General features: G+C 39.7%; 1 protein-coding gene across 3 annotated transcripts in view; it reads right to left on the bottom strand.

Annotated features, from left to right (window-relative positions):
* The window catches only part of CHST9 (carbohydrate sulfotransferase 9), a 369,777-nt gene that overhangs the window by 314,816 nt on the left and 31,667 nt on the right, over positions 1–23,294 (bottom strand). For all 3 annotated transcript variants that reach the window (XM_070050355.2, XM_051851321.3, XM_089305224.1), the window contains exon 2: positions 10,229–10,436. In XM_070050355.2, coding sequence (XP_069906456.2) covers positions 10,229–10,334 — 106 coding nt within the window. In that variant the 5' untranslated portion in view covers positions 10,335–10,436. The remainder of the gene's footprint in view (positions 1–10,228; positions 10,437–23,294) is intronic.

Here is a 23,294-nt window from a genome sequence, read left to right as displayed (position 1 = left end):
CTCCCATGTACAGAAAGAAAGCATACTTAGTTTGGAAAAACAAAACAAAAAACAAGGAACAAAAAACAAGATGAAGCTTTCTTAGAAACTTCAGACCACTTTGCCTGTGAAATCAGAACCCATTACCTGAGAAAAAAATATATGGTAGTTTCACTTTGTCTGGAGTGGAATGTAGTTACCACCTTACACTTTCATACAAACACAAGCGGGTTAAAATAAAACCAAAACTTTTGATAACTTGTGTTTTTATAAAAGAAAAAATCAAAGTAGCATCTCTTTTCATTATTTTTCCAGTGATAGTAGCATAGAGGGTTTGAATCTTGGTCTACAGCAAGTTTACATCACTGAACAAAAAGAATATACTTCCCAGGCAAAATGTACATGAGACCAGAATCCTACAGAGCCTAGATTGGTTATAATGAGTTATGGATAGATAGAACTACAGATCTCCAATTCTTTAGTAGGCTGTTGATGGCAACTCACTGCTAAATAATGGACCCCATATGTTAATGTTGAATCTTTAGCTAAGTTATCAGAATTTACTTGGTATAAGTCAGACAGAATCTGGCAGAAAACAGAAAAATGTCTAATTAGAGGTACGAATGAAAAGTTAAAAAGTTGCTGAATAAAGAAAATATACAAAAATGTCATCAGTAAGTAGCTAAGACTTGTTCTTAAATAAAAATGCTTAGAAGCTTTGCAGATAGGTTTTTATAATCTAGGACACCTCCAGGGAACTATTTTAGTTCTGAATGGTTGAGAATAAACTTGAAAACTAGAAAATATCAGGAAAAGATAAAAACAGAAACTGTTAGATGGGATCTGTATTGAGTTTTACAGCCTTATATTTTAAAAACTGTATATGTAAGTTTTCACAAGTAATATACATGAACAGTATACATCATGTTTTAAAAGAAACATATGGGGCCAGCATTGTGGTACACACGGGTTAAGCCGCTGACTACAAGACGCCGACATACCATATCCTAGTGCCAGTTCGAGTCCTGGTTGCTCAGCTAGCAGTCCAGCTTCCTGCTAATACCACTGGGAAATCAGTGGATGATGGCCAAAGTACTTTTGGCAGCTGCCATTCATGTGGGAGATCTGGATGGAGCTCCAGACTCCTTGTTTCTGTGGTCATTTGAGGAATGAACAAGCAGATGGAAGGTTTCTTCCTCTCTCTCCCTCTTTTTGCCTCTGCCGTCTCTGTGTGTGTGTGTCTATCTATCTCTGTATCACTATGTCTGTGTCATTATGCCTTTCAAATAAACAAATAAATCTTAGAAAAGTAAAGAAACACAGAGTGACTTTTATGGTTTAAACAGAGTGACCTGAACTGTTGTTTTCTTGAAATGGTTAAAAATTTGGAGTTTTATTCTTCATGAAATGATCAGTCTATGCTATGGAACAAGGGGAGCCCCATGAAGTCTCAGGAATACAGTTTGAGTAAGTAGAAGTTCAGAATACTACTGTTTTGATTAATATGATTAATATTTGGAGCTTTCTAAGTAGGTTGCTGAAAAATCAAGGAGATGTCTTGGGGAGCAGAGAATTCATTGTCCCTAGCAACATTCTAACCCAGTCTACATGCTCATTTAGCTAGGATGTTGGAAAACCAACTGCAGCAATGTTTATCTCCCCTCCAACCCCACAGTAATGCTACTGAGTGACCTGGCACACGTTAGGATCAATGCTAGGGAAAGGAGACACTGGGGCAAGTCAGGAAAACAAGGAAACAAGGTCTCTGTCATATAGAGCTCATAAAATAGAGAAGAAGGTGGATACTAAGTAAGCCAAAAGTAATGACACAGGCCAATTGCTGATTGTGATCATTTCCCTTACAGAGGGAGAGTGAGAAACTGGCTAAGGGATGATTCAAGGAGGTGGCATCTGAGCCAAGCCCTGGCAGGTGAGAAGTGGGTGAAGAGCACCCAGGCTCCAGTTTGGTAGAGGAAGAGAGAGGGCACTGGGATAAATCACAAGTGCAGGAAGGATGAGACTGTCCAAGCAGGCAGTTGCTTCAGTTGACATCATTTTGTGGGCAAGGGGTGAAGTACTAGATAACCTCAAAAAGTTCATGGAAAATCGAATTAAAAGATAACTTCATTTTCATACAATAAATTTAGAAATCCATGAACATTTTTCTCATGATATGCATATTTCCTGAACACACTGAAGACCTCTTGTGTTTGTTAAAGTGATGAGCTACCATTGAAAAGTTTTCAACAGGGGGGTGATGTCATTGGATTTATATTAAAAAAAAAAAAAAGGCAATGACTCACTCTGCTTTCTGTTGCTCTATGTGAATACCCAAACTGAGTAACTGATAGGGAAAAGAAGTCAATTTGGCTCATAATTATACAGACTTGGAAGCATAAGATCAGGCAGCTGTATCTGGCAACATCCTTTTTGCTAATGGTAAGTCCGCAGTTTCCTGAGCTGAGACAGAGTATCACATGGCCAGGAGCATCGAGTATCTTCTCTCCTTGTAGGTCTCTCCTTGTAGAAAGCTATAGTCCCACTGGGTTAGGGGCCCACCTTTATCTCCTTATTTAACAATAATTGCCTCCCAAAGATCCCCCCTCAAAGTACCGTGTATTAAATTTCTGATACCTCCCAATACGAATTAAAATTAATATGAATTTTGGAGGTGACATTCAAACCATAGCTCATCGTGTACAAGAGGATATTTAAATTCCTTTCCAAAGCTAGGATCTTCCCTGTCTTATTACACATACTAAAGGGTTACACACTATGCCTTTTTGTATTTATTGTATTGGGCAGTAAGAGTCTACCTAGAGAAAGAACACTGAATTGCACATTGGAACAGTAACTGGGGTGGAAAAGTGAGCCATTGTCGTGATTTATCCTGAACCATGCCTCATTATTACTACCTCTTTCCTATAGTTCTCTGTTCTGGCTCTCTGGTGCCTGCTAATCCTCCCTACTACCTGACTCCACTCCTGCTAGTGCTTCTATTTGGTCAGCAGTTCTCTCACGGGACAATGAGTAGGCTCTTGTCTGCTGCTTCCAACTCATTATTTTGCTTGTAATGAAGGACTTGTCTTCTTTCTTTCTTTTTTTTTTTTTTTTTTTTTTTTTTTGACAGGCAGAGTGGACAGTGAGAGAGAGAGACAGAGAGAAAGGTCTTCCTTTGCCGTTGGTTCACCCTCCAATGGCCGCCGCGGCCGGCGCACCGCGCTGATCCGATGGCAGGAGCCAGGAGCCAGGTGCTTTTCCTGGTCTCCCATGGGGTGCAGGGCCCAAGCACTTGGGCCATCCTCCACTGCACTCCCTGGCTACAGCAGAGGGCTGGCCTGGAAGAGGGGCAACCGGGACAGAATCCGGCGCCCCGACCGGGACTAGAACCCGGTGTGCCGGCGCCGCTAGGTGGAGGATTAGCCTATTGAGCCACGGCGCCGGCTGTCTTCTTTCTTTCACAATGGACGGTCCTTTTGTACCAACACCTTGGCCTGGACTCAGCACGTTGTCTTCCTTACAATTCACTTGACTATAATTTCTTTGAGAAAACGGATTATATCTGTCTCACTGTTGTATCTCTGTACTCATCACACTGCTTGGCACCTGCAATTGTCTTCAAGGAGTACTGTTGAATGTACCAATACATTGACCTTGGAGGCAGCTTGTGCTAACCTGGGATGCTCCCATTGACAAGCCCTCTCTCTGCACTGATTCTCACCATTCTCCTTCCAACTTCTACATCAGGAGCCAGCATGGCTCTGTACTAGATAGAGTCTCCCAACTAAAACTGGAACTGAGTGTTGTTCTTTTTCCTTTTTTTAATTTTTTTTCCATAATCAGTTAAGGCACAAGCTTGGGCACAATTCAGAAAAGCTGAATTGTGGCTGAATCATCATTGTGACAACTCAGAAAAGGCTAGTCTGCAGATGTTCTGCATATGTCCAGGGTAATAACAGCAGCTTACATTCACTGTACCACTGCTTGCCAGGCACCGCACTAAGTGCACTGTAAGTACTGTCCCCTTTAATCTCATCTGCCAGCCTTTGTGGGAATTACTATTATTCTTATCTTCATGTCACAGATGAGGAAACTAAGGCTGGGAGAGGCTAAGAAGTTTGTGCATGGTTCCAAAACTAACACCTGAGAAATCTGAGATGTTTATCCTCCTTCTGAATAGAAAAGTTGTATTCTTTTTTTTTTTTTTTTTTTTTTTGACAGGCAGAGTGGACAGTGAGAGAGAGAGAGAGACAGAGAGAAAGGTCTTTGCTGTTGGTTCACCCTCCAATGGCCGCCGTGGCTGGTGCGCTGCGGCAGGCGCACCACGCTGATCTGAAGCCAGGAGCCAGGTGCTTCTCCTGGTCTCCCATGGGGTGCAGGGCCCAAGCATTTAGGCCATCCTCCACTGCACTCCCGGGCCACAGCAGAGAACTGGCCTGGAAGAGGGGCAACCGGGACAGAATCCGGCGCCCTGACCGGGACTAGAACCCGGTGTGCCAGCGCCGCAGGCAGAGGATTAGCCTATTGAGCCATGGTGCCAGCTCAAAAAAAAAAAAAAAAACAAAGAAATGGATAATTAATTAATGAATATTAACTGATGATATTGAAAAATGAATGGTGCTATGGTATATTCTCTGTTGTGTAAATGGGTAGGTTTAATTTCTCTGTCATACATTTTTCCTCTTCACATCCATAAAAAAAATCTCTTTTCATTATCCTTTACTGGTATATCAGAGCATATTTAAGGTTTATTTTGGAATTCTAATAAATCTTATTTTTTAATATTTATTTATTTATTTGAAAGGCAGAGTTACATAGAGAGAGTGGAGAGACAAAGAAAGAGATAGTCCATCTGCTGGTTCACTCCCCAAATGGCCAGGCCAAAGCCAGGAGCCAAGAGCTTCCTCCTGTCCCCTACATGAGTGCAGGAGCCCAAGGATCAGGGCCATCTTTCACTGATTCCTCCTGCCACAAACACATACACCACCAGGCACATCAGTAGAGAGCTGGGTTGAAAGTGGAGCAGCTGGGACTCAAACTAGTGCCCATATGGGATGCTGGCACAGCAGATGATGGCTTAACCTGCCTTTCCACAGTGCCAGTCCCAGGAATTTTATTTTTAATAGAATAAACATGAGGAAAACAAGGATGCTTAGAAAATAGTTGATAACTTAGATTTTCAAGCCCTTAAATAAAAGATATGGAGAGAAATTAGAGTTCTCAAATACCTGTAGAACTGGAATGTATAAGAGAACAAAAGCACTCAGATTTTAAAAACACATATTAGCTACTGAAAATCCAAGGAACCAAGACCATTTCATCCTCCAAAACTGTGTTAGTTCTAAAGTTTCCAAGAGACAGATTTCCCAATTTTTATCCTAACACCAAAGCACATATCCAGATGTTTATGATTTTAAAAAAAGTTTGCCTTTAAAAATGTCTGATGTCCCCAATATTATCTGAAATACATTTAAATACAAAGGTACCTGTGTACCTAGGACACTGTACAATGACAACACAAAGCACTAACCTAAAAGAAGGTGGAAATCCAGAGGGAAGTCTTGTTGAAAAATGATGCAGCTTTTCCTCAGTGAACTAATTGTCTAAAGAAATTCTGATTTATGCTTACTGTCATGAATAGTTTGTAAAGTATATTCTTTATTTAAAATAAATAAATCACTTTTAGCAAATTACAAATAACTTTCAAGAGAATAAATGCTAAATGTTTTGCCAGCCAATATTAACAGAGAAAAATAATTTTCCTAGACTTGGGAAAATGGTTAACCCAAATTAAGATTTCAATGTGCTGAAGAGACTATATACCTATGAACTTATGTGTTGCTTAATTTATCAGTTTCAATGGTTTTAAAATATCACTACGAATGCTATCACATTTATTGTATATCTATCTTGTCTACTATTTTGGCTACAAGATCCTTTTAGGGTTCATAGGTGAACAGCAAAAGCTGTATATTGGTCATACTTCAAAAATTCTTAGCTTTGTACCTATGAACATGCCACTTAAATTTCATCCATTGCTTCATATGTACTTCTCTAGTAGTCACCTTTCCCAATCACAGAGACAAGACACAAGAGTAGAGACAAGCACCCTGCAGCAACATAACTTGTGTTGACTTGGGATTTTCCTCTGCACCAACTGCTATGCTTGTGAGGCTATGGATAAGTCCCGTATCCCCCTTGAGTCTTAGCATTCTCATCCGTAAACTTAAAATATCTTCATTTTAGTAAGATATTGGGATTAGAGAAAATACATATGAACATTTGGTGGTTATTAAGCTCTCAATAAATGGCAGCTATTGATGCCTGTGGAAATAATTTGCAAAATGCATTTTCTATATAGTGCATTGTTTCATAACTTGATGGTTTTCTTGGGCATTAGGTAGCTTCTTACTGATAGACTAAACCATATTTCTCCTTTGCAACAGTCTGTATGTATGAATGTATTTTCCTATATGGATTAGAGTTCCATAATATTTTGCTTGTGAAATAGCAGTACTAGAAAACCTGATAATGTAACATTTTTGATCTTTCCTCTTTTGCTACATTCCATTCTATTATCTGCAGTGACTTTTCAATCCATTCATTATGTTAATCATTCACTGAACATGCAACTACTGAAAGTTTTCTATGTGACAAGATTTGCCAACCATGCTTTATAGTAATAGCATTAATAATTTCTATATCAATTTTGAGTATCAACACAAAACTTAACAGGAATTAAAGTTTTCTATACATTTAGTTTCTTCCAGTCTTGTATCTGATGCTTGGTTGACCAAAGGAAGATGAACGCTACTCATTTGTAGTTTGCAACCCATTCATTCTTTTAGTCAATCAATCAACCACTAAACATATTGAAGACTTCCTATGTGACAGGATCTATTTCTGCAATGTGCTTTCAAACTTGTAATTCTTCTTTTATTCATATATTCAATATGAACTTACTGAAGGCTTCCTATGAGGCAAAATCCATGTCAGGAACCTTGTGTCAAGGAGAAATTAGTCTATATATTTTATGACCGGTATAGTTTCACAAAATATGATGTTAGTTTGAGAGATTATTTCAGTGACATAGAACATTTAGCATAATATTGTAGTTAATGTAAATGTAATGGGAGTTAAGAATGTTTTGACAACATATTATACGTTCTTCAGAAAATAATTGAATACAATCTCTCTTCAGAAGGGTTACTATATAAATTAAATTATATAAATCTGAAGTGTCTATCATAATAAACCAAAGAAAGGACTTAAAAATGGAAACAACTATTAAAATTATATTTCTGACAGTACTGAATTGTGTTTCAAAACAGATTCTTTTTTTTTTTTTTTTTTTTTTTTGACAGGTAGAGTTATAGACAATGAGAGAGAGAGACAGAGAGAAAGGTCTTCTTTCCGTTGGTTCACTCTCCAAATGGCCGCAACAGCCGGCGCTGCGCTGGCCCGAAGACAGGAGCCAGGTGCTTCCTCCTGGTCTCCCATGTGGGTGCAGGGGCCCAAGCACTTGGGCCATCCTCCACTGCCCTCCTGGGCCACAGCAGAGAGCTGGTCTGGAAGAGGAGCCACTGGGACAGAATCTGGCACCCCAACCAGGACTAGAACAAGGCATCCATTCAGAACAGATTCTTAAATATTTTATATCTAGAATAGTTTAAGTAGTCCACAATTTGAGACAATTAAGAAATTGTTCTTCTCTTAGGTTTGTTGTTGTGGCATAGCAGGCAAAGCTGCCACCTGTGACACCGGCATCCATATGGGTGCCAGTTCGAGTCCTGGCTGCTCTTCTTCCTATGCAACTCAATGTGTCTGGGAAAGAAATGGAATATGGCCCATGTACTTGGGCCCTGCATCTACACGGGAGACCCACAAGAAGCTCCTTGCTCCTGGCTTTGGCCTGGCCCAACCCCAGCCATTGAGCTATATGGGAAGTGAGCCAGCAGATAGAAGATGTCTCTCTTTGTCCCTCCCTCTCTGTGATTCTTTCAAATAAATTTTTAAAAATTAAAAAAAAAAGAAATTGTTCTTCTCAGGGTTTGACATTTAGCCTAGTGGTTGGCACACTGGTTAGATACATATAACCTGTTTCAGAGTACCTGTGCTTGATCTCTGGCTCTTGTTCATTACTCCTGCTTACTGCTAAAACAGATCCTGGGAGGAAGTGGTGATGACCACATAACTGAATGGTTGTGCCACCGTGGGAGACTTGGATTATTATCAGTTTTGACCCTGACACAACCCTGGCAATTGCAACATTTGGGAAGTGAACCAGCAGATGGAATCTCTCTCTCTTTCTCTCTCTGTCTCTGTCTCTCTGTCTCTCTCTATTTGTATGCCTGCCTCTCAGATAAATAAATATTGAAAAAAAGAATTTTTCCTTTTTTTTTACTTTATGTTCCTTAAAAATCATAAGCCATAATCTGTCAACAGTAAAAATCTGTATTTGATGATAGCTGTATGAATAAATTTCTGTGATGTTCTAGTCATTTGGTTTAATAATGCTACCATCAGGGCCGGCACTGTGGCATAGAGGGTAAAGCCACCACCTGCAGTGCTGGCATCCCATGTAGGCTCCAGTTCCAGTCTTGGTTGCTCCTCTTCCGATCCAGCTCTCTGCTATGGCCTGCGAAAGCAGTAGAAGATGGTCCAAGTCCTTGGGCCCCTGCACCCACATGGGAGACCTAGAAGAAGCTCCTGGCTCCTGACTTCGGATTGGCATAGCTCTGGCAGTTGCGGCTATTTGAGGCATGAAACAGCAGAGAAAAGACCTCTCTGCCTCTTCCTATCTGTAACTCTCTTTGAAATAAAAAATAAATCTTCTTTAAAAAAATAATGCTACTATCATTATAAATATAAACTTTTTTTTTTTATTTGACAGGTAGAGTTATAGACAGTGAGAGAGAGAGACATAGAGAAAGGTCTTCTTTCCATTGGTTCACTCCCCAAATGGCCGCTACAGCCGGCGCAGTGCTGATCCGAAGCCAGGAGCCAGGTGCTTCCTCCTGGTCTCCCATGTGGGTGCAGGGGCCCAAGCACTTGGGCCATCCTCCACTGCCCTCCTGGGCCACAGCAGAGAGCTGGACTGGAAGAAGAGCAACCAGGACTAGAACCCGGTGCTCATATGGGATGCTGGCGCTGCAGGTAGAGGATTAACCAAATGAGCCACGGCGTCAGCTCTCCATTTTAACAATCATTGAGTGCCTTTAATGTGCAGGAATTACAAACTTAATGATGAAAATACCAGATGAATATAGCAGAAATCAGTAAACTCTTGCCTGCCTGTGGACCAACTCCAGCTCACCATTTGTTCTTTTTTTTTTTTTTTTTTTAAGATTTATTTATTTGAAAGTCAGAGTTACACATAGAGAGAAGGAGAGGCAGAAAGAGAGAGAGAGAGAGAGGTCTTCCATCTGCTGGTTCACTCCCCAACTGGCCACAAAGGCCAGAGCTGTGTCAATCTAAAGCCAGGAGCCAGAAGCTTCTTCCGGGTCTTTCACATGGAGGGTTCAGAGGCCCAAGGACTTGGGCCATCTTCGACTGCTTTCCCAGGCCATAGCAGGGAGCTGGATCAGAAGTGGAGCATCCGGGGCTTGAACTGGCGCCCATATGGGATGCCAGCGTTGCAGGCAGTGGCTTTACCAGCTATGCCACAGCATTGGCCCCACCGTTGCTTTTATAAACAAATTTTTATTGAAACAAAGTTTGTTCAACTCATTTACATATTTCTATGGCTGATTTTTGTCTATAACTGACAGAGTTGATTAGTAGTTGTGAAAGTGAATGTATGGATTGCAAAGCCTAAAATATTTACCATCTAGCCCTTTACAAAAAACATTTAATCCTTGCTTTATAGGGAAGGCATTGGGAATTTCCACACTGAATACCAGCCAAAAAATAAGAGGAATTAAATAGTTTTCTGCATATTTAGCTCTTTTTAACCTTGTTCTGATGCTTACTGAACAGAAGTAAGATAAACACTACTCATTTGTAGACAAATTCTCTACAAGCAGTCCTTGTTGGGCCAATCTGGCCTTGTTGCTCTCTACTGAGACAACAAAAGTTCCAAGTGCTAAGCTGCCAAGCAAATGTCTACCAGAGCTGTACAACCCTCCCTTCTTTTAGAAGCTGGGAATTTTGGTTTGTGACTTAATTTTTTATTGTTGGAAATACTGTTACTTTATAAACATCACAGCTTATTTAATTAAAAATAGCCACTATAATTACAATTTCTTACCTGTATGTTGTTCTTCAATCCAGACTTGAAGATACATGAAGAGGAGTAGCCCTGCTACTCCAAATATCAGCACAGAGAGGAAGACCTGTTTGGGGTTCATGACCATTCAGATGGCTGCATTTCCCCTCATTTCTGAATCAGAAGATCACACAACTTGTTTTTCCATAAAGCTTCAATCTTTTCTCTTCTTCTCATTCCATAAATTAACCTAGAATTAAAAAAATCCATATTGTCTGTCTGATGACAGTTATTCCTGAATATGCTATAAATTTGCAGTGTATCAGCAACACTGAAGATTTACATGCACTGTGATGTTTTAAGACAGAAGACTGCAGTAGATGTCTCTAGAATGGCACTTTTCCCTTGCAAACTTTTATCTTATCTGAGGAATGGATTATCCTACAGTTAATATGTAACACCTTAACATTTAATTATGTGAATTTTGGTCAGATTTAAACCCTGCTATATTGTAAAGAGTGAAGTGAGGTTTGGGTTACCTTAAAATGATTCCAAGAGAGAAGACTAACAGAATGGATTGCTGAAGTATGAGTTTTGAAAAACAGGTTTACCATTTCTTTAAAAAAACACTCATCCCTTGGTATCCTCGTGGGACTGGTTCCAGGACACCCCCTCCCACAGGATGCCAAACTCAGGATGTTCAACTACTGTGTATAAAATACCATAGTATTTGCACCTAAACTATAAAATCCTCTCAAATAGTTTAAATCATTTCTAGTTTATTTATAATACCCAATGTAATGTCAGTGCTATGGAAATAATTATAACATTCTGCATTTCCTCTATTCCCACTTCCCTTTCCCCAGCACACCCCCCACTCTTAGTATCCCAGTATTTCCTATTCAGAGTTGGTTAAATTTGCAGAAGTGGAATCCTGGATAAGGAAGGCTAACTGCGTATAAACTACAAAAATGGATGTTTTAATTTAACCTTTCTGTCTCATGTAGAAGTAACAGATTTCTCCAACAGAGGATAAATATGAAAGGTCAGAGCTCAGGGACTCCTCCCACAATAACATGGTATTCATGAAATCTACATCAGATTACAGAAATCTATCCCAGTAATTACAGTGTTTCATTTAAAAAATAAACACTAAAATCACTTTCTTTTAGAATGATCTCCTTTAGTGTAATCTTAACCTTTTTGCCATACCTGCTTTTGAGAATCATGAAAATGCAAACCCTCTCCTTAGAAAAATATAAATATGCTCAAAAGATTGTATAAAGTGCCAACATGTTCGTGTACCATTGCTGAAACCCCAATGAAGAATCACTGCTCCCTGGACCTGCAGTAACCTGTTGTGATAGGTCACCTGGTTAACAGCTCTGCTAATGGGACCAAGATCACAAATTGTGTACCTTCCTGGCCATAGTCCTTGGCTCTGTTCTTTGACCACAATCTACACCTCCTCTTTGCTTGAGCTGAAAAAGTGGTTCTACAGTGTGAAGACTTCATGTATATTACTATGTCTAAAAATTCTCTTTTATTCCAAATGTGCCTCAAAATTTTTGAGGGGAGCCTTTGAGGAAAAATATTGATTTAAGTGGTTAGTAGAGTGCCAATTAAAAGTTAAAAACCACCACAGGAAATTGCTAGGCTGTTTAAAGGATCATGTTTAGTCATTCTTGACAAAACCAGTTTTCACACCAACACTGCGTGAAAACAGTTAGTGTAAGAGGTCAGAATTAGAAGTGAATGTATTCAAAAAATAGTTAAATTTTTATGTAAAATAACAAAAAATCACGCAATAAGTACTTATTTTTATGTCGTAAACATTCCCTAGAAAAAGTCAGCGTGAGAGCTGTATTATCAGCATCACTTGGGACACTTTCTCAAACTCATATCATGGAGTCCTCTGAGGAAAGGTAAAACCTGTTAACTTTATCACTCATGCTTTTAAGGATTCCAAACTTCTTTTAGAAATTTTAGTAATAAAGTTTTAAAACAAGTAGAGCAACAAGTATTACCATACAGTTTATTTGATGGGTGATAATTTGCTGTTAAATTGAATCAAGAGTAAAATCTTATGAGCTTCCTAGACAAATGCAACAAAAAAGCTCCTAACGGGGAGTTGCAGTCTGAGCTGCTCCAGGACTGAATCCCCAAAGGCAGCCAAGAAGCCAGCCTTTTCTTCCCTTGATACCACTGTTGAACGGCAGTCAGACATCATTCCTGGGTTTGTAAGACTTGGCTAGGAAGAAAAAAAAAAAAAAACAAAAAACAAAAAAACAGTTAAACAAAATCTATACTATCAGAGAAATAGTTTACAAGACAAAAGATTTTACAATTTGTCTACGTAATTAAAACATCTCTAGGAGAAAGGATAGAAAAAAACGCATAAATCAGACCAGAGCCACAGACCTAAGGAAATGGTGGGTCTGAGAAGCAAAAAAAAAAAAAAAGTACTCCTTACAGGTTTGCAGAGGGAAATTATAACCTACGATGCTGGAAACAAGATGAAGATTTTGCCCTTCCTTTCCTGGGAGGTGCTGCTGTACCCTGGCACAGCCCCCTGGGTGATAAGGCATAAAAAAGCCATAATTGTTCTTATGGCAGATGTGAGGAGGATTGAGTGATTAAAGCCACAGGCAGAAGGCAATCTGGTGTAAAACGGAAAGATATGTTTGACTTTCTCCCATCTTAGCCTATTAACCCAAAGATGGCATTGGGAAATGGCTCTCATTAAACGAAGGTGAGGCTGTAGAAGCCACATTATTGCTTTAAGCAAACCTGAAGGTCAGTTCTGATGGGAAAACACACCTATTTCGCGATCAAATATCTACATCCAAGCTTGCAGAAAAAGGACAGACTACCAGAGATTGAAATTACTTGGAATAATCCTGTCTTGTGTTACAAGCATTAAACAACATTTCTATTGGCGAAGGCTTCCAGTATTTCACCCAATTCCCTTCTCTCCCCAGTCATAACCACAAGTCCTTGAATCTACAGGCATTTAACAACATGTTGCATGGAACTGAATTTGGAGAGCCAACAATAAAGTACAAATAATTGGTGAATGAATGTTGTGGTTATATTCGTAAATCCATAGTTCTAATCTCCAAATAGAGAAATACAGACTTAAAATAATAAAACAGAGTCTACATTTCTCTGTGAAAAACATGCATTTATTTTTATTTCCATATCCTTGTGATTTACCTCTTAGCAATCATGAGGGGCAAGTGTTGGGGCACAGTGGATTAAGCAGCTGCTTGAGGCTCCCACATCCCATATGGGCATGCCCACTGGAGTCCTAGCTATTCTGCGTCTGATCCAGCTCCTTGTTAATACATCTGGGAAGCAGCAGATGATGGCTCAAGTACTTGAGTTCCTGCCACCCAAATGGAGTCCCCACGTCCTGGCGTCTGGCTGGCCTGGGCCTGGTTATTGCAGCCATTTGGGGAGTGAAACAAAGATAGAAGATTCTCTCTCTCTCTTTCTCTGCCCTTTCTAATAAATATTTTCAGCAAATAAAACAGTTATGTAAAGAAACATAATTATTTCACACCATTGTCTCTTTCCCATACTTCAAAATTTATTATTTAAATGATCATGGCTACATACAGAAGTATTTTGGTACCTAAGTTTTATGATGAATTACTTGTCAGAGATAATTTACATAAAAGGAAATTGTAATATTTGGTGGAAGTTTATGATTTTCAGGAGGGAGTGGTGGGATTTGGGGGAAGATTAGTCTGTACCAAATGCTGTAGGACTGCTTGTCTCCAGTCCCGGCCTTCAACTGGACCTCAACAGTCAGGTCTTTTTCTGCTCGTCCACTGCAGCTGCACTACCTTCCACCTCTTTTATATTCTCCGAGCAAATAGAGACAACGATGAGATCCATGAAATTACTGCCTGCCACTTCCAAGGTTTCTATTCTGTGTCATCATCCACAAGTTTTTGCCTGTGTCTCTGAAGTACAAGAATCATTCTTGCCTCCATGCTTCTCAGGCTCCTGTAAAATGCAGCTCCATCAATCCCTCCCAGCCAGGGCCTCATCCTCAACTCCTTCACCCAGTGATGCCTTCCTCTGTAAACTCCTGTGGCAAGAACCCTGTTGATACCGTTCCTAGACAAGCTTCAAGACAGGCCAAGTACCTGGTGGTCTCAGGTACCTCATCGCCCGTCCATTGCTCAACACACAGCTGCTCAGGGAGTAGGACAAAGTGTAATGAGGATCAGAAGTTGTGCAGGAATTGAAAATTTGGAGTTCCATGTTTTATTTTTATTATTTTTTGTTTTGATTTGTTTTTTTTTTTTTCTATTCTGGCTTCACTTCTATGAAGTTCCTGTTTATACATGGGTACTTCAAACAGTACATGGAAAATGTATAGTATTTTAATATTTCATTTTCCTATGAATTTGAAGTACCCTTATCTCTTCCTCATTTTTCCAGTTGATTTACAATTCTCTGGTTTTCAGATAGCAAGTCTTTGTTTGCATAAACATAACAACAACAACAAAAAAACTCCCTGTCTGTGACTTTTTCTTTCCTTTCTTTACCCCTTTACTCCTTCAACTGTCCCTCCCATCCCTTCCTCCTAGGGTTCAGTTTCACTTGGTGATGTTGACCTGCAAGAATGTTGGTAGCATTGCAGAACAAAAAGTCCATCTGGAGATGGTCTGGTTTTCCAGTGCATAATCTGTGTCTGTGTCTATCTGCTTCCCTGAATCTAGCACATTCTACAGGCTACAGCTCCGGGTGGATATCACCATTTGTTCCATCAGTCGTTTTTCTTGTCTTGGGCTACATTGCCACTCTAGTCCTTATCCCTATTTCCAGTCAGCTTGGCTTCTGATTAAGTCCCCAGGAATACGTGGATCCTAACACACTTAAAATTTCATCCATTACACATTTTTTTGTTGTTTGCTTCTGTTTCTGATTTTGGGTGTGGCTTTGGGTTTTTGGCTTTCTTTTTGTAGATTTCATCTGTCACTGGCTTGTTTGGGGAGCACATGAGAGCACTGATATATGTGTTCCCTGTCTCTTGACCAGAACCCATTGTGTAACTTCCCAGCTCTAATTTACTTATGTATAAAAACAGGACAATAAAATCTTCCTATGTCCCTGAAAGCTTTAGAAAATATTAAGTAAAACAGAATGGAATGGTCTTTTGGAAAAGTTGGAAAACAATATGAAATCTACTATGAACCAGTAATTTGGTTTAAAGAGTTTAGATTTTTCTCTGATAGGTATGGTAGACACATAAACATTTATAAAAATACATTATTTCTCTCAACTATATGAGGTTAAATTGATATCTAGTCTAATGATATTTGGTCAATTATGGACAGAATTTCATTTACTTTTTTTTTAAGTTTTTTTTTGTTGTTGTTCATTTATTTGAGAGGTAGAGTTACAGAGAGAGGGAGAGACAGAGAGAAAGGTCTTCTAACCACTGGTTCACTCCCCAAATGGCAGCAACAGCTGGAGCTGGGCTGTTCCAAAGCCAAGAGCCAGGAGCTCCCTCCAGGTCTCCCCTGTGGGTGCAGGGGCCCAATCCACTTGAGCCATCTTCTACCCCTTTCCCAGGACATAGCAGAGAGCTGGGTTGGAAGAGGAGAAGAAGGGGATGTGGTGGAATGAGAAGGCCATGCCAAGATGGCTGTTGGCATGCAAGCGTCAGTTATTCAGGAATGGCTTTGAAACCCACCTGGCAACGGAGCCTGCCTGGCAACAGGCTGTGATTGGATGGCTTCAGATACTTCCTGGCAACAGGCTGTGATTGGTTAGGGCATAAACCACCCCTTGACTGGATTGGCTGCCTTGGCTATTTAAGCTGCTGTACCGACTGAAATAAATGAGTCTGTGGGCTGCTTGCCTCTAGCCTGCTTTCACCCGACTCCCGGGGTCTGTGTGGTGACTCTGCTCCTCTTGCCCCCACCACTCTCCACCTCTCAGAACAAATCAACCTCAACATGGGGATCCCAGCGCCGCAGAGGGAGTCTGTAGCCCCCTGTGTCACAATGCATGTCCCAATGACAGTATTTTATTTATATATTTATTTTTCATTTTCAAATATTTTATTATTTATCTGAGAGAGCTACAGACAGTGGGAGGGCGAGACAGAAAGAAAGGTCTTGCTTCCATTGGTTTACTCCCCAAATGGCCACAACGGCCGGAGCTGAACCGATCTGAAGCCAGGAGCTAGGAGCTTCCTCTGGGTCTTCCATGCGGGTACAGGGGCCCAAGCACTTGAGCCATCCTCCACTGCCTTGCCAGGCCACAGCAGAGAGCTGTATCGGAAGAGGAGCTGCCGGAACCAGAACCGGCATCCACATGGGATGCCTGCGCTGCAGGTGGAGGATTAACCAAGTGAGCCACAGCACCAGCCCCAGGACAGTATTTTATTTAAAGGGAAAGAAGTTGAGATGATAGTCATTTTACTTAGGTCATCAAAAAATATATTAACAACATAAGCCTTAACTGAATTATTACAAATTGAATGAGGATGTGACTTTATTATCTACTTGTCTACTGTTTTAGAAGTTAAATATACCTGTTTTAATCAATTTTATTACTGTGGAGTTCCTGAGGATCTGTGAACTTCTATATTTTCATCCACTCCTACCCTCAAAAAGTATTCTCTAAGCATTTTTATTTTAAAACCATCAAAAATTACATTTATTTGAAAGGAAGAGAAAGAGAAACACATGGAAAAAGAGGTGGACAGAGACAGAGATCTCCCATCTATTTGTTCACTTCCCAAATACCTATAACAACAGTTGTAATGAGCCAGGGCAAAGCTGGGAGCTGAGAGCACCATCCATGTATCCCATGTGGCTGGCAGGGACCCAACTACTTGATCCATAAGCACTGCCTCTCAGGGTACATGTTAAGAAGCTGGAGTTGGGAGTGGTGCTGGGTCTTCAACCCAGGTACTCCCATGTGGGTTGAAGGAGTCCCATGCACACCAACACTTGTCTAAACTGTTATTTTGAGATTCTTTTAGAATAACACAGAAAGAAACTTGTAAAAATTCTTGAGTCCCTGTGCACTCTGTACCTAGCCTCCTCTGCTGATAACATCTTATATTAGCAAAGTACAATGGTCAAGACTAGGGACTCAACAATGGTATAAGTGGCAAGGCAAATAATCCATGCCCTCACCCCACTCACCCAAAAAAAAAAAAAAAAAAAAAAACCACCACAAAAAACTCATCTCTTAATCATTGAAGCCTATGAATAACCTTACATGACAATGGGAAATTAAGGTTGCAAATGAGATGAAACCTGCTAATCAGTTTATTTAACATAGGAAGATTATTCTGGATTATGGGAGAGGAGGAAGGTAACCTTCCACGGTCCTCTTGGAAGAGGGAAGCAGCAGAGAAGATTAGAGTTCCATGATCTGAAAAATACTCCATGCGCCAGTGTTAGCTTTGGAGATTCTGGAAACTAAGTAACCCAGGTGACTCCTAGAAACTACGAGCAATGCCATAAATCCCACCTAGAACCATGGAGAGAAATGCAGCCAGCCCTGCTGACATCTTGATTTTAGCCCATTTCATACTTCTGACTACAGAACTTCAAGATAATACACTTGTGTTGTTCTAAGTCACTGAATTTATGATAATTTATTAAAGCAGCAAAGAAAATATATAGTACGATATTGTTACAACGTATAGTTTTGAAAGAAGATAGTTGGTGAAATTGCTATGATTGGTTGGAATAATGCAGATTTTTTCAAATGGCTTCTCTGGTTTAGTGACCCATAATCTATTCCTATAATAGCTCCACTGTTCAATGTGCTTTGTCTTTACAAAGAACAGAAACATATTCCTTTAGTAGACACTAATTTGTAGTTGCTTCCTTATACATCTTGCTGCTTCAATTTTCTTTGTAATTTATTTAACAAGTACCTTCTTCTTTTAGCTGTTGCAGTTAAGATTTAATTATAATTAAACATTTTATACAGAGATCTTCCCTTATAGTCTTTGTGCAAAAAAGTTTTAAATCCATATTTGACATTCTAGTATTCAACACGGAGCTCTTCTTTGTATTTAACAATAACCCATCTTTAAAGATTGCATAAAATTTAAACCAAAGACCCTTGCAAACACTTGCTTTTATTAGATGGGCAGAATCACCACTAAAGTGTTCATCCTTTCTCTGAATTTTGCTTTTTCCCATTTTAGAAATTTCAAAGTTATAAATATTTAAAATGTTAATTGTGAGTGAAACAATTTTGTTGCATTTTACATTTGTTTATGTGTACCACAAAAATATGTAGCATATATTTATATACTGGTTAGGAGTCCTCTGGGTGGCATAATGTAACACGTAAAATACATGGATAGCCCTGAAATTCTGTTTTATTAAAGGGGCATAGAGAGAGCCCTGAAAAAGGTTTTCAAGGTACTGGAATTTGGCTATGGTGGTACAAGATAATGTCTATTTGGGTAGTTGCACCTATGATGAAATGAAGGAGTTGTTTACCAGTGAGGGATATGTCAGATGAGCTAAGAATATTAGACATAATAAAAGAGTTAGTCAAATGAAATGACCAAGTTTTAGTTATTGTTATAGTTAATTATGTAACCCAACACATGCTGAAATAGTTCAAAGAGAGAGAGGAAGAAAAACAGTGGGAGTGCGGGCAGGAGATAGGGTAAAGTGGGAAGAATCACTATGTTCCAAAATTTGTATATATGAAATGCGTGAAGTTTGTATACCTTAAATAAAATTAAAAACAAAAAATATTTCATAGCCCATGATTGTGTTCCATTGTGGTACAATCAGTAAAAAAGGATAGCTTACAAGTAGGAAGCGGAATTAAAGGATACAGACATGGCTGCTGTGTTGCCCCCTAATATCCATTCTGCTCCCCTGTGTGGAAATTCTATGATGTGGACTGTTCCTACTTCCAGCTCCAGAAATGAGCCTGGTATAGTATGACCTGACAGTGTAAGCCTATACTCCTGTCAAAATAACTTGCTCAGGAATGGCCATTTAACATGAGTTTTCTGTGACTGCCATAACAAATTACCAAGTCTGGTGACTTAAACAATAGACATCTATTGTCTCTAAATTCTGGAAGCCAGAAGTCTGGAACCAAGGTGCAATGAGAGCCATGTTTCCCTGGGAGGCCAGAGGCATCTTGGGGGTTCCAGGAGCTCCAGGTATGTTATTCTATAAATTCTCTGCCTCCAGCTTCATAGAGCCTGTTCCTCTATGTGTGCCATCCCTGCTGTCTTTTATGTATGTAAGTATTTATATATAAAGAGAACAGATTTCATGTATTTCATATATACAATTTTAAGCCCAAAATGATACTTCCCACACTCCCTCTCTCCTATGTCCTTCCTTTTTAATTTTTTTTAACAATAACATACTTTGACTATACCTTAGAGACACAGGCTTAATCCTCCACTAAATAAAGAATTCAACAAGTAGAATGTAGAAAGCACTCTGTTCAATAGGAGTATAGACAAGGACTCCAAACAGTAGTTCAAACTCAAGGTGACAATTTCACTCATGCCCATTACATTATTTTATACTCTACCTATTAGCTACCATAAATCAAAGAAAACATATGTTTGTAATTTGGGGACTGAGTTATTTCGCTAAGCATAATGGCTGCCAGTCACATGCATTTTGTTGTGAAAGACAAGATTTCATTCTTTTTTATGGCTGAGTAGTACTCCATCATGTATATGTACCACATTTTCCTTATCCAGTCATCAGTTGATGGACACTTAAGTTGATTCCATATCTTAGCTATTGTGAATTGAGCTGCCTAAAACATGAAGGTACAGATAACTCTTTCATATGCTGATTTCACTTCCTTTGGGTAAATTCCCAGGAGTCAGATAGCTGGGTATTATGGTAGATCAATTTTCAGATTTTTGCAGAATCTCCATATTGTCTTTCATAATGGTTACATTCCCCTCAACAGTATATTAGGGTACCTTTTTCTCTCTTGCCCACAATTGTTAGTTTTTGAGTTTTGGATAATCTTACTGTCTTTTTTTAAGGATTCTTTCTTTAAAGATTTTTTTTTATAATTTATTGAGAGATAGTACAGACAGAGAGAGGGAGAGAAAGAGAGAAAGGTCTTCCATCCACTGGTTCACTCCCCAAATGGATGCAACAGCTGGAAATGGGCTGATCCAAAACCAAGAGCCAGGATCTTTCACATGGGAGCAGGGGCCCAAGCACTTGGGCCATCTTCTGCTGCTTTCCCAGGCCATAGCAGAGAGCTGGATCAGAAGAAGAGCAGCCAGGATACAAACCAGAACCCATATAGGATTCTGGCACCACAGGCAGAGGCTTATCCCACTAAGCCACAGTGCCAGGCCCACTTGCTCTCTCTTTTAAAGATACTTGTCATGGGGCCAGCACTGCGGTGCAGCAGGTTAAAGCCTCAGCTTGCAGTGCCGAAGTGCCATAGGGTCACCAATTGGAGTCCCAGCTGTTTCACTTCCAATACAGCTCTCTACTGTGGCCTGGAAAAGCAGTAGAAGATGGTCCAAGTTCTTGGACCCCTGCACCCACATGGTAGACCCATTAGAAGTTCCTGGCTCCTGGCTTTGGATCAGCTCAGCTCTGGACATTTTGGTCATTTCAAGAGTGAACCAGCAAATGGAAGACTTCTCTCTCTGGCTCTACCTCTCTCTCTATCTCTTTCACATAAATAAAATAAATCTTAAAAAAATAAAGCCAAGACACTCTGGCAAAAAAAAAAAAAAAAAAAAAAAACTAAATGAAAGATCTCTGTGAGTGAGATCCCAGCAGTAAGAATGGGCCATCAAAGAAGGAGGTACCTTTCTCTGAAGGGAGGAGAGAACTTCCACTTTGACTATGACCTTATCTAAATAAGATCGGAGTTGGCAAAATCAAAAGGCTTCCATAGCCTTGGCAACTCTTGGCAAGAGCCTAGGGTGATTACTGATGCCATAAACAAGAGTGTCAATTGTTAAATCAACAACAGGAGTCACTGTGCACTTACTCATGATGTAGGATATCTGTCCTTAATGTGTTGTCCAATGTGAATTAATGCTATAACTAGTACTCAAACAGTACTTTACACTTTGTGTTTCGGTGTGGGTGCAAACTGTTGAAATCTTTACTTAATATATACTAAATTGATCTTCTGTATATAAAGATAATTGAAAATGAATCTTGATATGAATGGGATGGGAGAAGGAGCGGGAGATGGGAGGGTTGCAGGTAAGAAGGAAGTTATATGGGGGGAAAAAAAGCCATTGTAATCCAAAAGCTGTACTTTGGAAATTTATATTTATTAAATAAAAGCTAAAAAAAAACCCAAATAAATAAAGATAATTGTCACTATAGCCAGGGCAAACCAGATAACCCAGGATGATCTCATCTCCAGATTCTTAGCTTAATTACACAGCAAAAGACCCTTTTTCCAAATAAAGTCATAAGTTCTGGGGGTTAGATTATGGGCATATCTTTTTTGGGATCATCACTCAATCCAGTATATCAAATGAACCAAGGTTTCCGAGGCCCCAAGGATTGTATCTCATAAAGAAGCTCAGAGCTTCAGCTTGGTAGTTTGGGGAAGTGGTATTTTCTGTATCAATTAGATGTGAACTAGAGACCTCCTGCATCCTGCTGGTGCCTGATGCCCTGTGGCTGTCTTGAGTGAAGCAAGCCTAAAAACTAGCTTGTGGGGAGGGACACAAAAACTGAGCAATCTACAGAGAAACAGGAAAATCCCTGACTGGAACCTGCCTGCACCCATGTTGCTTCTGATCTAGTTAATTAGGCAGTTCCTTTAATATTGACTCTCATGGAGTAGTTATAAGTTTATACAATGAACTAAGAAACATGTTATATTTTGGGTACAGCAATTTTTGCAGGATAATCAGAAATGGAAAAAAATGCTAACATTTTTGAGAAGCTATTATATTCTAGGTACTCTTCTAAGAATTTTTATTCATTGTTAAATTTAATTTTCACAACAACCCTGTTTCCTCCCTCAGGCAAGAAATTCTTCCAACAAATGCATTTAACACCATAATCTGATTTAGGGTTCAGTGAGAGAGGAAGTGAGAGGTGCAGGTGGAGACAGATGGCAGGGGGCCTTAGCACCTAGAACTTGCTGATTAAATTTGTCCTGTGGACAAAGGGGAATTAAAGAAAGGTCTGAAGGGAATGGAATAGTTGGCCTTGCATTTGGGGGAGCACACTTGGAGGCAGTGTGCAGATCAGACCGGGGCTAAGGAGGAGCACAAGTATTTGGGCTGAGACAGGACTGTCATTGGCCAGAAAATCCCAAGAGAGGGGATGAAATAGATTGCATTCCAATTCCCCAAACCCTGTGTGCATCGCCTTGCCTTTCTTTGCTGGAGGAAGTTTACTGACATAGTCACAAGGGATGTTGGAGCCTGATTGCTTGGCTTCAAGTCACGTTGTGATCTTTCGTTAGCTTTGTGAAACAGCTCATTAAGTAACATTGAGGCCTCAGGTTCCTCTTGTCTCAATTGAGGATAATAAAATAACCTAGCACATGAATTTGCTATGAAATAATCAATGGAAATATTTAGAAGAATGCCTTGACTTTTATAATGTTGGGATGTTAATACCTTTATATTTCAGATGCCTAGTGGAGGGGTGGCTGCATTATAGGTGATCAATAGTATTTGTTGAAAGATTGACTTTTTTACTTCAAAAAGCAATTCTATTTGTAGTGTGAGAGAGGATTATTCTTTCAATTCTTGCCAGTTCAGTTCAATCAATAAACATCCGTTTGGCCCAAATATAACTAAGACCCTATGCTGGACACTGTAGACAACCCCAGATAAAGTAAAATTTTATCCCTGATCTTCATTAGGGAAAATTTCAACCTATCTCTTCCTAACATGCACAAGTTTGGTCTGGTAGAGCTAACTCGAACACTCATAATAAATCTGTTCCTTCCTTTACAGGACAGATTTTCCAATTATTGAAAACAATTATCCTGTCTACCCTCAATCTTTTTTACTCCAGGATAAACAATAAATATACACAATTCCTTCAGCCATTCCTTATGGGATGTGGTTTAGAAGCATTCAATCAATTTAATCATCCTTTCCAGACGC

Source organism: Oryctolagus cuniculus, chromosome 10, assembly GCF_051225735.1.
Source record: "Oryctolagus cuniculus isolate XC-2025 breed Fujian yellow rabbit chromosome 10, ASM5122573v1, whole genome shotgun sequence".
Lineage (NCBI taxonomy): Eukaryota > Metazoa > Chordata > Mammalia > Lagomorpha > Leporidae > Oryctolagus > Oryctolagus cuniculus.
Note: the sequence above shows the minus strand (reverse complement) of the source record. Positions and strands in the feature narration are given on the sequence as shown.